General features: G+C 58.2%; 1 protein-coding gene across 1 annotated transcript in view; it reads right to left on the minus strand.

Annotated features, from left to right (window-relative positions):
- ADAMTS10 (ADAM metallopeptidase with thrombospondin type 1 motif 10) overlaps positions 1 to 14,665 on the minus strand; it is a 46,342-nt gene that overhangs the window by 19,668 nt on the left and 12,009 nt on the right. Inside the window, exons 3-7 of the mRNA XM_054174978.1 lie at positions 10,874 to 11,241; positions 6,596 to 6,755; positions 5,483 to 5,700; positions 2,682 to 2,765; positions 1,759 to 1,904 (exon numbers count right to left, since the gene is read on the minus strand). Coding sequence (XP_054030953.1) covers positions 1,759 to 1,904; positions 2,682 to 2,765; positions 5,483 to 5,700; positions 6,596 to 6,755; positions 10,874 to 11,241 — 976 coding nt within the window. The remainder of the gene's footprint in view (positions 1 to 1,758; positions 1,905 to 2,681; positions 2,766 to 5,482; positions 5,701 to 6,595; positions 6,756 to 10,873; positions 11,242 to 14,665) is intronic.

Raw genomic sequence — 14,665 nt, forward strand, 5'->3', positions numbered from 1 at the left:
GCTTTGAAGACCACCAGGTCCAACCAGCTGCCAGGACACCACTGAGCCATGGCCCTCAGCACCACCTCTGCACCACTCCAAGGATGGACACTCCACCACTGCCCTGGGCAGCCTGGGCCAAGGCTTGACAGCCCTTTTGGGGCAGAAATTGTTCCTCATGTCCAACCTAAGCTTGCCCTGCCGCAAGCTGAGGCCATTTCCTCTCATCTTGTCCTGTTGAAGTAGCTGTAAAGAGTGAGAAGGTCTCCCTCAGCCTCCTCTTCTCCAGGCTGATCACCCCCAGCTCCCTCAGCTGCTCCTCCCCAGCCCTGCTCTCCAGACCCTTCCCCAGCTTGGTTGCCCTTCTCTGGACCTGCTGCAGCTCCTCAATGTCCTTCTTGGAGGGAGGTCCCCAAAACTGTACCCAGGATCTGAGATGTGGCCTCAGCACTGTCCAGTCCAGGGACACAACCCCTGCCCTGCTCCTGCTGCCCACACCACTGCTGACCCGGGCCAGGATGCTGGTGGCCTTCTTGGCCACCTGGGCACACTGCTGGCTCACTGCTGTCAACCAGCACCCCAACAAGCTGCACCACTCAGGGCACTGAGGATGCCAACCATGGTGTGGGCTTGGGGAGACACACAGGGGGCAAGCTCAGGGAAGAGGCTGAGGATGCCAACCATGGTGTGGGTTTTGGGGGACACCCAACACTGCTCACCCTGGTGGCACCCAGGGGGCAAGAGTGGGCAAGCAGCATGCTGAGGGCACAGGATGGGTTAAGCACAGCATCGTTGCTGCTGTCCTTTTGGCCCCTGGAAGTGTCCACAGCTCTCACCCCTGGCAGGAGACCCAGCTGAGTGCAAAGCATTTGTTGCTTTGTTTTTTGAGCAAATTCTGCTGAAGCCTTTGGAGGCTCTGGGTCTGACACAGCCCTGCAAGGGGGGGGTGGGGGGAAGGAAAAAGCCCAAAGCTCAGCAAGATGTTATCTGGAGACAGGGAATTTATTAGAGACCGGATGTGCTGGTGCTGTCCAAGCCTGGAGAGCTGCTTTGGGTTAGCTCAGACATCTGGTGGGAGGCTGAAGGACTCAGAGCAGGCATCCACATCCCACATGTGTGCTGGGAGGGAAGGGGCTGCAGCCCTGGGAGGGGGGAAAAGCAGAGGGAAGACACCAGAGGACAACATTGGCCCTGAAGCCCCTGGCTGGCTGCAGGGGAGCTGCCCAGGGGCCAGCCTGAGGGAGTGTTTCAGCAGTGGGGGTGTCCTGGGTGACCTCTTCCTGATCCCCCCTGTGCTGAGCTTCTGTGGCTCAGGTTTGCTGCCTCGCCAGGCAGAGCAGTGTGGCTCATCAGAGCCACTGGGACCCTCCCAGGCTGCACTGAGGATGTGTTGGGTGGGTGTGGAGGTACCTAGCACCCAGGGGAGCTGCCCAGGGGCCAGCCTGAGGGACAGCTCCTGCCAGGCAGCTGGTGGGAGAGTGCAGGGGCAGGATGAAGCCTTCAGGCAGCTGCACAGAGGGGATAATAGAATAGAGCAGAGCAGAGTAGAGCAGAATAGAATAGAATAGAATAGAGCAGAGCAGAGCAGAGCAGAGCAGAATGGAGCAGAGCAGAGTAGGAATAGAATAGAGTAGAATTAACCAGGTTGGAAGAGACCTTTGAGATCATCCAGTCCAACCCATCACCCAACACCATCTGATCAACTCAACCATGGCACCAAGCACCCCATCCAGGCTCTGCCTAACCCCTGCAGGGCTGCAGGGTGAGGGCAGCCCTCACCTGGTGATGAGCACGGCGGTGTCGTGGTTGGCGATGCCGTTCTCGGGGATGGCATTCCCGTTGCCATTCCTGTTCACAATGGATTTCTGCCACTTGCAGAAGCTGTCCAGGGATTTCCCAGCGTGGTGGTTGATCTCCAGCGTGGGCTGGAATGGAAGCAGCAGGACATTGTGTGCCCCCAGGAAAGCTCTGAGGCGAGGGCACTGCCTATCCCTGTGCCAGCACCACGCTGCCCTCCCCTCGCCTGGAGGCCAGGAGAGAGCAAGACCCTGGGAGCACTAAAGCTACTTAGAATCACAGAACTGCCAGGGTTGGAAGGGAGCTCAAGGCTCAGCCAGCTCCAACCCCCATGCCATGGGCAGGGACACCTCACACCACAGCAGGTTGCTCACAGCCACCTCCAGCCTGGCTGCAAACACCTCCAGGGATGAGGCTTCCACCACCTCCCTGGGCAGCCTGTGCCAGGCTCTCACCACCCTCATGGGGAACAACTTCTTCCTGACATCCAATCTGAATCTCCCCACTTGTAGTTTTGCTCCATCCCCCCCATCCCTCCCTGACACCCTCAAAAGTCCCTCCCCAGCTTTCTTGGAGCCCCCTGCAGATCCTGGAAGGCCACAATGAGGTCTCCTGGGAGCCTTCTCCTCTCCAGCCTGCACAACCCCAACCCCCTCAGTCTGTCCTCACAGCAGAGCAGCTCCAGCCCTCTGCTCCTCCTCGTGGCCCTTCTCTGGACACCTTCCAGCACCTCCAGCCCCTTCCCACTTAAACCTCCCTAAAGCCATCTCATCACACTGCTCAGAGTCCCAGAGGTCTCCTCAGCCCAGCCCCTGCAGCCAGTGCCCAGCTGCCATTGGAAGGGTGTGATGCGCCCAAGGGTGACACAGACCCCGGTGGCAGCAGCTCAGCCAAGGTCACCTTACCTGGTCCTCGGTGAGGAGGATCAGCCTGGTCACCAGGATGTTGACAATATTGCCCAGACTCGAGTCCTGGAAAAGTTTGGCAACCTGACCTCCAAGAAACAAGAAAAGAGGAGTCTTAAAAATGAGCTCCCTGGCTGGGCAATGCTGTGGGCAGGAAGGGAGCTGGCACCTGCTGGGCACCCAGGGGAGGGCAACCGGGCTGCAGGCTCTGGACACAATCCTGTCAGGAAGCAGAGCTGGGTGAGAGGGTCCATGACAGCACCTGGACTGCAGAACCTCCCAAACCATGCTCAGACCTCCCTGTCTCCTTCTGGGGAGACTGGAGCAGTGAAGCCAACATCTCCCCAGCTCAGGAGGGACAGAGAACTGCTGAAGAGAGTCCAGGGGAGGCTACAAAGCTGCTGAGGGGCATGGAGCAGCTCTGGGAGGAGCAAAGGCTGAGAGCCCTGGGGCTGAGAGCCTGGAGCAGAGCAGCCCCAGAGGGGAGCTGAGCAGTGTCTGTAACTATCTACAGGGTGGAGGCCCTGAGCATGGGGCTGGGCTCCTCTCAGTGGTACCCAGGGGAGGATATGGGGCAGTGGACACAAACTGGAGCCCAGGAGGTTCCATCTGAACAGGAGGAGAAACTGCTTTGGTGTGAGGCTGCTGGAGCCCTGCAGCAGGCTGCCCAGAGAGGTTGTGGAGTCTCCTTCTCTGCAGAGCCTCCAAAACCTGCTTGGACACGATCCTGAGCAACCTGATCCAGGAGCTCCTGTGTCATCGGGGGGTTGGACTGGATGGTCTCCAGAGGTCCCTTCCAACCCCTACCACTCTGTGGTTCTGTGTGAGCTCACCACACCTGCTCCTTGCCTGGGGCTGAGGTGGGGAAGGGGAAGCCTCCTGGTCCTGGAGGAAGCTTTGCTGGCTGCCTGTCGGCAGGGAAGGACACACAGAGCATCCCCCAGAGCTCTGCCCCCACCCCGCGGCGGTTTCAGAGCAGCTGAGAGCCGGGAAGGGAATTGTTTGAAATCTGGCATCTTGCTTTAGAAATGCAAACAGAGCAGCCCGTGAAAAGAGATCCTGCCGAGGCCAGGACAAAGAAGCATCACAGAGGGGCTTTCAGCTGCTGATGGATAACTTCCAAACCCATCTCACCTCACAGGAGGGCTCAGCACGGCCGATTCAGGCTGTTAATGCCTCCAGCCTGGTATCCTGCCACCAGCAATGACCTAACTCATCAGCTCATCAGAGGAAGCTCCTCTGCGGCAGGCTGGGGAGCAGGAGGCTATCACTGCCTCCCCATCACATCCATCAGCCCCCCAGGCGTGAGAGCTCCGAGGCCTTCTGCTTTCCCACGTGTTCCTCAGCCCCGCTGCCCTATTTGCAATGCTAATGCGAGATGAGAGATGCTGCTCAGAGAAAGGGCTTTGTTCTCCAGGTCTGGCCTGGAGCTTGGTCAGGCAGCCCAGGCTTTACCTCTCCTGCAGAGCCTTCCCTACACAACCCTCCAGGCTCTGGAGTGTCCCTGGCTCAGCAGCAGCAGCAGCCTGGGACTTCTGACCCAAGCATCTTGCTCTGGATGGGGAGAAACCACTGCCATAGAATCACAGAGTTCTGGAATCCTTCAGGCTGGAAAAGACCCTGAGGATACTAAGTCCAAGCATGAACTCAACACTACCAAGTCTGCTGCTAAACCATGGCCTTCAGCACCACATCTGCACAGCTCCAGGCATGGACACTCCACCACTGCCCTGGGCAGCCTGGGCCAAGCTTTGAGGCCCTTTTGGGGAAGAAATTGTTCCTCTTGTCCAACCTAAACCTCCCCTGGGGCAACTTGAGTCCATTTCCTCCTGTCCTATGAACTGATACTAGGGAGGAGAGACCAACCCCCACCTAGCTCCAGACTCCTTGCAGGGAGCTATAGAGAGCAATGAGGTCTCCCTCAGCCTCCTCTTCTCCAGGCTGAACCCCCCCAGCTCCCTCAGCTGCTCCTCCCCAGCCCTGTTCTCCAGACCCTTCCCCAGCTTCCTTGCCCTTCTCTGGACCCACTTCCACCACCTCAATGTCCTTCTTGGAGTGAGGCTCCCAAAGCTGAACCCAGTAGAATAGAATAGAATTAACCAGGTTGGAAAGGACCTCAGAGATCATCAAGTCCAACCTATCACCCAGCACCATCTGATCAACTAACCCATGGCACCAAGTGCCTCATCCAGACCCCTCTTGAACACCTCCAGGGATGGAGACTCCACCACCTCCCTGGGCAGCACATCCCAAGGGCCAATTCCTCTTTCTGGGAAGAATTTCTTCCTCACCTCCAGTCTAAACCTCCCCTGGCACAGCTTGAGACTGTGTCCTCTTGTTCTGATGCTGGTTGCCTGGGAAGAGAGACCAACCCCCACCTGGCTACAACCTCCCTTCAGGGAGTTGGAGAGAGCAAGAAGGCCTCCCCTGAGCCTCCTCTTCTGCAGGCTAAGCAACCCCAGCTCCCTCAGCCTCTCCTCCCAGGGCTGTGCTCCAGACCCCTCCCCAGCTCTGTTGCCCTTCTCTGGACACCTTCCAGCACCTCAACATCTTTCCTAAGCTGAGGGGCCCAGAACTGGACACAGGACTGCAGCTGAGACTCCTGGGTGGGATCCCAGCTCAGACCTCACTCCCCCACCACATTCCCACCCGCTTTGTCCTCTCGCAGGTCGCAGAATCACCACGGCCCCAGCCCCTCCCCCAGCCCACCCCAGCGACTGGTGACGGGCAGGACTGAATCCCTGCCTGCTGCCCGGGGTGCCCCCTGCCCCCCTGGCTCATGCTGTGGTTATAACACTTACAATATTCATGATGGCCAGGATGTACTGCTCGATGTCCCTGCGCCCGTGGTACCCAACCATCATCTTGTCGGCCACCACCAGCGTCTCCACGTAGCGCTCGGTGCTCACGGAGCGCTTGAGGGGCAGCTGCCCCCGCTGGCTGTGGTTGCCTGATGGCTTCAGGGGAGAGGGCTTCAGTGACCTCAGCCACCAGTGCCTCCCCTTCCACGGCTTCTCGTCTGAGGAGGGAAAGAGATCGGTTGGGTCGGGAGGGCCCCCAGAGGTCGTCCAGTCCCAACCCCCCGCTGCCATGGCACACCTCCCACCGGCCCATGGTTGCTCCTCCGAGCTGGCCTTGGGCACCTCCAGGGAGGAGGCAGCCACAGCCTTCCTGGGCAGCCTGCTCCAGGGTCTTCCCACCCTCACTGGCAAGGATTTCTTCCTCGTTTCCAGTCTCCATCTCCCCTTTTCCAGCTCAAAGCCATTGCCCCTGTCCTGTCGCTCCAGGCCCTGGGCAAAAGTCCCTCCCCAGCTCTTACAGCCCCTCCCCACTGTAAGATCTCCACTTGTATCCTCTTCTCCACCAGCAGGGGTGGATGGTGGAATCACAGGATGTTAAGGGCTGGAAGGGGCCTCAAAAGCTCCTGCAGTCCAACCCCCCTGCCAGAGCAGGATCACCCAGAGCAGAGCACACAGGAAGGCATCCAGGCAGGGGCAGATGTGGGATGGGACTCTCCATTCCAGTAGGATGCTCCACAGCTCCAGCCTGGCTTCCTGGACATCCCCAGCTCCACAGCACTCCCTGCACCACTGGCTTTGGGTGCACCAAGAGCTGTGGCTGCAAACTCAACTCCTCCAGAGCCCAACAGAGGGGGAGGAAAGACACAGGAGGACAACATCTGCCCTGAAGCCCCTGGCTGGCTGCAGGGGAGCTGCCCAGAGGCCAGTCTGAGGGAGTGTTTCAGCAGTGGGGGTGTCCTGGGTGACCTCCAAATCCCCCTCCTGATCCCCCCCCCGTGCTGGGCTTCTGTGGCTCAGGTTTGCTGCCTCGCCAGGCAGAGCAGTGTGGCTCATCAGAGCCACTGGGACCCTTCCAGGCTGCTCTGAGGATGTGTTGGGTGGGTGTGGAGGTACCTAGCACGCCACAGGCTGCATCCATGTGTGGGTACTGCAGAGATGACCTCTTGTAGACGACGTGGGGGCTGCCCTTGCCCTCGCTGCCTGCGCTGATGTTGGCCCCCGGGCTCAGCGGCTCGATGAAGTATTCCTCCTCATCCGCCACGATCACCCCGTGCTGCAGGAGGGAAGGGATGGAAAGGCAATGAAAGAGGTGGAGGGGAGCTGGGGTGACCTGCTGGTGGCTCCTCCTGGCCAGCTTCCTGATGATGAACCAGCAAATAGCTGAGGCCTGACAAACGCTTTGGGGAACGTGAAGGGATCCTCCCTGCGTGCACTGGAGGAACCTGGAGGGCAGGGCAGAGCAAACTGAGCCCGGTGGTTGTGGGTGCCCTGGGCCAGCTGTGCTCACTGAAGTCCTCTGGGAACCACAGTTTTTCCTTGCAGAGCTGTGAGGGAGTTGCTTCCTACCCCACCCACTCAGCCTGAGTGAGAGCTGCCTGTGAGATCCTGAATGCCATCCCCACAGCTAGCAGCACCACTCAGCAGTGAGATTTACCTCCCCTGCTTCTCAGCCTCACCAAAGCACCTTTGGAAGCAGCTCAGGACCATCCCCACCAGCTGGGAAGCTGAGGCTCAGAGAAGTGGATGGGCACCACATTGTGGGCAAGCTTGTGCCAGTTGCCCCTGGTCCTGCCACTGGGCACCACTGACAGCTCTCTGCTGGTGCTGTCCTTTGGAGGCCACCAGCTCCTCTCTGTGCAAGGGGCACAGCAGCCCTGCTCTGGCAGGACAGGGAGTGGAGGAAGCAGATCTCTGTAAAACATCTCGAGGTCCTTGCATGGAAGGCACCACCTTGCGTGGAAGGTGCTGGTGGGGGGCAGCCCCTCCGGGGCAGACGCTGCCTCCACCGCAGCTCTCTGCCCCTCTCCCTCCCTGCCCCAACAGCTGAATCGGGGCAGTGTGTGCACAGCAAAGTCCCCATCTCAGGAGTGCTGGGGGATTTCCTCCTGCACCAGGCTCTGTTGCTCTTGGCTCAGCTCCAGTGTTCCAAGCACAAGCGAGGTACTGTGAGGTGAGCCTGGCGAGGGCTGCGGCGCGGAGCCGAGCGGCAGCCTGCGGAGCCAGCTGGCTGCCGGCGTGCTGGGACGGGGAGAAGGAGGTCACCACCAGCTTGGGGCAGAGCAAATCCTGCCACCCCTCCCCCCAGAACCCCTGTGTGGATGGGAAAGGGTCATCCTTGCCTCACCACCCCCCAAGCAGGAGGCTCCTCTGCTTGTCTGACATCCTTCAGCTGTCAGAGGAGCCTGGAAGCTGCCCCAGCGCTGACCCTCACAGACCAAGCGCTGAGGTCCAGGCGCTGGACGTTGACAGAAGGCTGTTGAAAGGGGGTGGTGAGAGGCCCTTGGAGAGATCCCTGTGGTTTGTGGGGGAGCTCAGCTGGATATCCTGTCTGTGATTCACCCAGGTCATCTGCAGAGCAAGGATGCTTCACGCTATTAGCTCAGGACCGCACGTAAGAGCAGCGCGGCCACAGGCTGCAGCTCAGTTCCTCCTCCTGCTGCAGGCACACCAGGGCCAGCTGCCTTGCTCCAGGTCCATGCTGGCTTCAGGAGGGCTTCTCAGGTGAGAGCACCACCCCAGCAGAGACACAAGGGGATGAAATCCTGCCCTTTGCCCTGTCCTCTGGTGAGCCCTGACACAAGAGCAGAGGCAGTGGCATTTCTGCCCTGAAGTTGCTTTTCTCCTTGCTGGGATTTCTTGTTGGGCTTTAATGCTGGTAGGACACAGGTCCTGGGGATCATCTGCAGGCAGAGGGATGAAACCTGCCTTTGCTCTGCCAGGGATTTCAGCTCCTGGCCAGGCTGAGGCAAAGCTGCCCCTGGGCTGCTCCCTGCAGGCTCCAGCTTGGCTCTGCTGGCAGCTCCCAGCTCTGTGTGTCCTGCCTGGACCATTTCACCCTCTGCCTCCAGCAGCCAAAGCCTGGGTGACTCTCACAGGATCACAGAATCATTTGGGTAGGAAAATACCTCTAAGATCATCAAGTCCAACAGTTGCCCCAGCACTGCCAGGTCAGCACCAAACCATGGCCCCCAGCACCACATCCACACCGCTTGGAAACCCCTCCAGGGATGGGGACTCTGCCACTGCCCTGAGCAGCCTGGAGAACAGGGCTGGTGAGGAGCAGCTGAGGGAGCTGGGGATGTTCACTAACCCAGAAGACCTCAACCTCCAGCTCACCCTTTGTGAGCACCAGGAAATCATCCTGGGCTGCAGCAGAGCTCCCATGTCTAAACAAAGAGCGAAGTGGGGACTGGAGAGCTGATGGAGCTCTGGGTTTTGGCTGTGAGGTGGAAACGTTAGAGCCTGTGATATAATGAGTCAGATTCTCATTTCTCTTAATAACCCTCAGCACTGTTCTGGCACTGCAAGGGAGCCATAAATCAAACATGAATCCATTCCCACTTGGAAGCTCTTCCACCCTGCCAGAACGCTGCAGGGAGGTGGGGCTGTAGCAGAAATAGGAAGCTGGCCTCTCAGGTTTTTGCTCCATGTGAGCCCTCCAAGGGAGCCAGCCCCCTAGGGGTCTGCCAGTGGGGTAGGTTTGCTCCATGCCTCCATCTGGCATGGCAGGAAATGTCTGTTGTGAGCCAGAAATGGCAGGGAAAAATCACACAAAAGGCAGGATGGAAGCCCTTAGGCTGTGCCCAGTGCTGGAAGAGCTCATGGATCATACCTGGAGTGGCTTTGGAAGGCATTTGTCTGCCCTCTTAAAGACCACAGAAGGGGTTGGGTTGGAAGGGACCTTCAAGATCAGCCAGTTCCAACCCCCCCTGCCATGGGCAGGGACACCTCCCACCAGCCCAGGCTGCTCAAGGCTTCATCCAGCCTGGCCTTGAACACCTCCAGGGAGGGGACAGCCACAGCCTCCCTGGGCAGCCTGTGCCAGTGTCTCCTCACCCTCACTGTAAGCTCTCCAGTGAGGCAGGGCCCAGGTGCTCTCCAAGCACCCCCAGCCCAGAGCTCAGCTCCCTCACCACTGACATCTACCACTGAGCTTTCTTGCTGATATTTGTAACCACGATGCTGAGGTTTGAGGTCACCAGGCAATATTGTGACCCCAGCCATGAGGCTCAGCTGAGGTTTGAGGTCACCAGGCAATATTGTGACCCCAGCCATGAGGCTCAGCTGAGGTTTGAGGTCACCAGGCAATATTGTGACCCCAGCCATGAGGCTCAGCTGAGGTTTGAGGTCACCAGGCAATATTGTGACCCCAGCCATGAGGTTCAATAGCACCGTGCAATAACCTGACACCAACCCCAAGCCTTTCCCACCACTGTGGACCCATTGGGGACCCAAACCAGGTCCCAAACTCAAGATCAAAGAGGCTGCAAGCAGCTCTGCTCCGTGGGCAGCTCCACTTTGGTCCTGCCCTTGGCTGGTGTGGTGGTTTCAGGCTGTGCCTTGAAAGTTTTCCACAGATCTTGAACAGAAAGTGGTGGAATGTAAATAAATCAGCCCTGGATGTGAAAAGGAAGGCAAGGATAAGGTCTAAACAATCCCACTGGATAGAGACTGCTAACAGAGTTGCTTCAGACTAACTTTCTTTCTCTCTTTTCAGTTTCCTCTCTCTAGCAGGTTCTAGGCCCTGCCTTCTGCTTGGCTTTGCTGACCTTGGCTGTGTTCTTTGTCATGGAATCAGAGAATCATGGAATCATGGAATCAATAAGGTTGGAAAAGACCTCAGAATAGAATAGAATAGAATAGAATAAACCAGGTTGGAAGAGACCTTCAAGATCATCGTGTCCAACCTATCATCCAACACCACCTAATCAACTAACCCATGGCACCAAGCATCAGAGCTCATCAAGTCCAAGCTGTCACCCAGCACCTCATGATTAACTAAGCCATGGCTCCAAGTGTCACATCCAATCCTTTCTCGAACACCTCCAGGGATGGGGACTCCACCACCTCCCTGGGCAGCACATCCCAGTGGCCAATTACTCTTTCTGGGAAGAACTTTCTCCTCACCACCAGCCTAAACCTCCCCTGGCACAGCTTGAGACTGTGTCCTCTTGTTCTGGTGCTGCTTGCCTGGGAGAAGAGCCCAACCCCCACCTGGCTCCGACCTCCCTTCAGGGAGTTGTAGACAGCAAGAAGGCCTCCCCTGAGCCTCCTCTTCTGCAGGCTAAGCAACCCCAGCTCCCTCAGCCTCTCCTCGCAGGGCTGTGCTGCAGCCCCCTGCCCAGCCTCCCCGCCCCTCTCTCTGGGGGATGCTCAGGCCAGGGCACTCACCAGCCCGTTGCAGTTGCTGATGGCCACCTTGGAGCTGAGGTGCTGGTCCTGCAGGTGGCCGGCGTAGTGGCAGTCCTCGTGGAAGTCGTGCCGCCAGTCCACGCCGTCGCGCCGCCAGTACTCGACGGTGAAGCGCTCGGCCAGCAGGTTGGAGTGCAGGGTCAGGTTGAGCAGGAACTGGGTGCGGTGGGCAGAGACCTTGTAGAAGAGCTGCCGCGCGGGGGGCTGGGAGGGCAGCGCGCCCAGGCTGCGCCGCGGCCGCCGCTCCAGCTGCTGCCTCCTCATGTCGAAGCTCAGGAAGTCTCCGTTCTGGTCCACTTGGATGGGGAAGGCAATCTCATAGTGGTCCAGGCTGGAGAGGAACTCCTCTGGGGGGGCAAGCAGAGTCATCAGAGGATCAACACAGGGCGACAAGGCTGGGGAGGGGCTTGGAGCACAGCCCTGGGAGGAGAGGCTGAGGGAGCTGGGGTTGCTTAGCCTGCAGAAGAGGAGGCTCAGGGGAGGCCTTCTTGCTCTCTGCAACTCCCTGAAGGGAGGTTGGAGTCAGGTGGGGGTTTGGCTTTTCTCCCAGGCAACCAGCACCAGAACAAGAAGACACAGTCTCAAGCTGTGCCAGGGGAAGTTTAGGCTGGAGGTGAGGAGAAAGTTCTACACAGAGAGAGTGATTGCCCATTGGAATGGGCTGCCCAGGGAGGTGGTGGAGTCACCATCACTGGAGGTGGTCAGGAGGAGGCTTGCTAGGGTGCTTGGTGCCATGGGTTAGTTGATTAGGTGGTGTTGGATGATAGGCTGGACTCTAGGATCTTGAAGGTCTCTTCCAACCTGGTTTATTCTACTCTGTTCTATCATAGGATCAATAAGGTTGGAAAAGACCTCAGAGATCATCAAGTCCAACCTGTCACCCAGCACCTCCTGACAACTCAACCATGGCTCCAAGGGCACTCTGGCAGCAAAGGAACTTCTCATCTCCAGCCTCACCCTCCCCTGGCACAATTTCAGGCCACTTCCTCTCCCCATCTCTGCCACAGGGGAGCACTTCCCCTTAGGGGTTGTGGCTGTTCAGCCTGGAGAAGGCTCCAGGGAGACCTAAGAGAAGCCTTCCAGTACCTGAAGGGGCTATAGGAGAGCTGGGGAGGGACTTTTGACAAGGGCTGGAAGTGACAGGACCAGGAACAGTGACTTTGAGCTGGGGGAAGGGAGATTGATACTGGAGATGAGGAAGAAATTCTTGCCAGTGATGGTGGGGAGACACTGGAGCAGGTCTCCCATGAAGTTGTGGCTGCCCCTATCCTGTGTTTAGGTCCTGAGCATCCTGCAGAGAGGCACAAAATCATCTCTGCAGTTCCAATCTTGCAATCCAAACAAGACAGGAGGTCAGCAGAGCTCCCCAGCTGTGCTGACAAGGCAGCAAGAAGAGAAGGCAGAGAGCTCAGTTCCCCAGGCAGGTCTCTCTGTGACACCATCCTGCCTTCCCAGCTCCCCAGCTTGGTGCTCTTTAGCATATCAGCCTGGCTTAGCACCTTCTCCTGGGGCACTTGAGCTTCTGAGCCTGCCTCACACCACTCAGGAGCTGTGCTCTGACAGGGGCACTGTCAGAGCTGTCTGCCTGCACTCAGCCAGCGAGCCAACACCTCAGGCTGTCAAAGAAATTGGCACTCTGCAGCCTCGGCAGCAAGGTCTCCTTGTCCAAGCACAAACGGCTCAGGGACTGCCAGGCTGGATGTGGCTGCAGCTCTGCCTCTTTCTGACAGCACCAAAGCCTCCAGCAGAGGATGTGAAAGCTCCCATGGCCTGGGCAGGAGAGCTGCCCCCACCTTTGGGTTGTCCTTCTGAGCCCCTCCTGGCTGGAGGTTTGCTCATAGCATCGTTCTGGTGGGAAGCCACCGTGCAGGGCATCCACTCCAACCACTCTCCAGCTCTGCCAAGGCTGGGGCTGAGCCATGGCCCTCAGCACCACATCTGCAGGGCTTTGAAACACCTCCTTGGGGACTCTGGGCCAGTGTCTGAGAACCATTTGAGTGAGGAAGTTGTAGCCAGCTGGGGGTTGGTCTCTTCTCCCAGGCAACCGGCACCAGAACAAGAGGACACAGTCTCAAGCTGTGCCAGGGGAAGTTTAGGCTGGAGGTGAGGAGAAAGTTCTTCCCAGAAAGAGAGACTGGCCACTGGGATGTGCTGCCCAGGGAGGTGGTGGAGTCCCCATCCCTGGAGGTGGTCAGGAGGGGATTGGATGTGGCATTTGGAGCCATGGTCTAGTCATGAGGTCCAGCCTAACCCTGCTCTGCCTCAGCTTCAAACCATTCCTTCTTGTCTGGTCTCCAGACACCCTCAGGAAAAGTCTCCCTGCAGCCTTCCTGTAGGATCCCTTCAGCTCTAAGGTCCCCTGGAGTCTTCTCTCCTCCAGGCTGAGCAATCCCAATTCCCCTGGGGGACTGCCCACCCAGGGAAGAAGCAGAATCCTCATCCAGTGTCACAATGACTCCTTCTGCTCCTCTGGAGATGTCAAAGATTAGATTAGATTTGGATCTTCTGCTCCCTGAAGCTGTGTGCTCCACCCAGCACCCCAGGTCCTCCCTCCTTCCCTCCTGTAACTCATCCTTGCCTTCTATTCCAGACCATACCAGCAGCTCCCAACAGCAAGAGCAGCACTGCTTGGCCCTTCCTTCCCTCCTTCCAGAAGCCACCAAGTGTCCTCTGACCCCTCAGCCACCTCAGGCTGTATTAATAGCTCTTGGTCTGCAACGTGCAGTGCTGCACCCATGGTATCAGTGGGGTTTGTGCCCGTGATAAGCAGCCTTGGTGTCTGCAGAGAGCTGGCAGACTGCTTGGGAAGAGAGGCTATAAAAAGCCTTCCTCCAGGAAAACCTCCTGGTGGCTCTGTGGGACACTGAGCACCTCTGAAGGATCACAAAGCTGCCAGGAGAAGGCAAGGGAGAAAGCTGGGAAGCAGGAGAGGAGGGATGTGGGGAGAGGTTTCCTGCTGCTCCTCTTACCAGAGGTAGCCCTTGCAGAAGGTTGTGCAGGAGCTAACCCTGCTCCTCCAGCAGCCTCCTCTGCTCCAGCAGTGTCCATCCCTGCAGGCACAGAGGAGTGGCTGCACACAGGCAGCCCTCCACAGAACAAAGCCTCTATTCAGCTGAGGATGAGCAGCTCCACAGCACGGGAAGGGAAGCTTCCTCTGCTGCTGCCACATCTCCTGCACCTTCCCTGCCTGCCTGCAGCCCGTTTCTTACACAGACCACGCTGCTCTGATGTCAAAAGTCAAGGAAGGGAAACTTTTGAGGGCTAAACACATCCCAGAATCCCAGCAGGGTGGAGGTTGGACCTCTGGAGATCACCCAGCCCCAAATCCTGCTAAAGCAGAGCACCCACAGCAGCTTGCCCAGGATCACAAAGGACAGGGAGGGGTTGGAAGCTCTCCAGAGGAGACTCCACCACCTCTCTGGGCAGCCTGCTGCAGGGCTCTCAGCCTTTCCTCCTCACAGAGATGCTCCAGGCCCCTCAGCATCTTTCTGGTCTCTGATGGACTCTGTTCCCTGTCTCCCTCTTGAACTGGGAAGCCCAGGCCTGGCCCCAGGACTCCAGATGTTGCCTCATTAGGACAGAGTAGATGAGGAGAACCTCCCACAGCTTGCTGCTCCCACTCTTCTTCATGCACCCCAGGAGGTCCTTGGCCTTCCTGGCACATTGCAATTTGTGGCTACCCTCCCTGGACTTCCAGGTCCTTCTCTGCAGAGCTGCTCCCCAGCAGCTGAATCCCTCACCTGTACTGGTGCAGGGCTTTATTCCTCCTCA

The sequence above is a fragment of the Dryobates pubescens genome, chromosome 31 (assembly GCF_014839835.1).
Source record: "Dryobates pubescens isolate bDryPub1 chromosome 31, bDryPub1.pri, whole genome shotgun sequence".
Taxonomy (NCBI): domain Eukaryota; kingdom Metazoa; phylum Chordata; class Aves; order Piciformes; family Picidae; genus Dryobates; species Dryobates pubescens.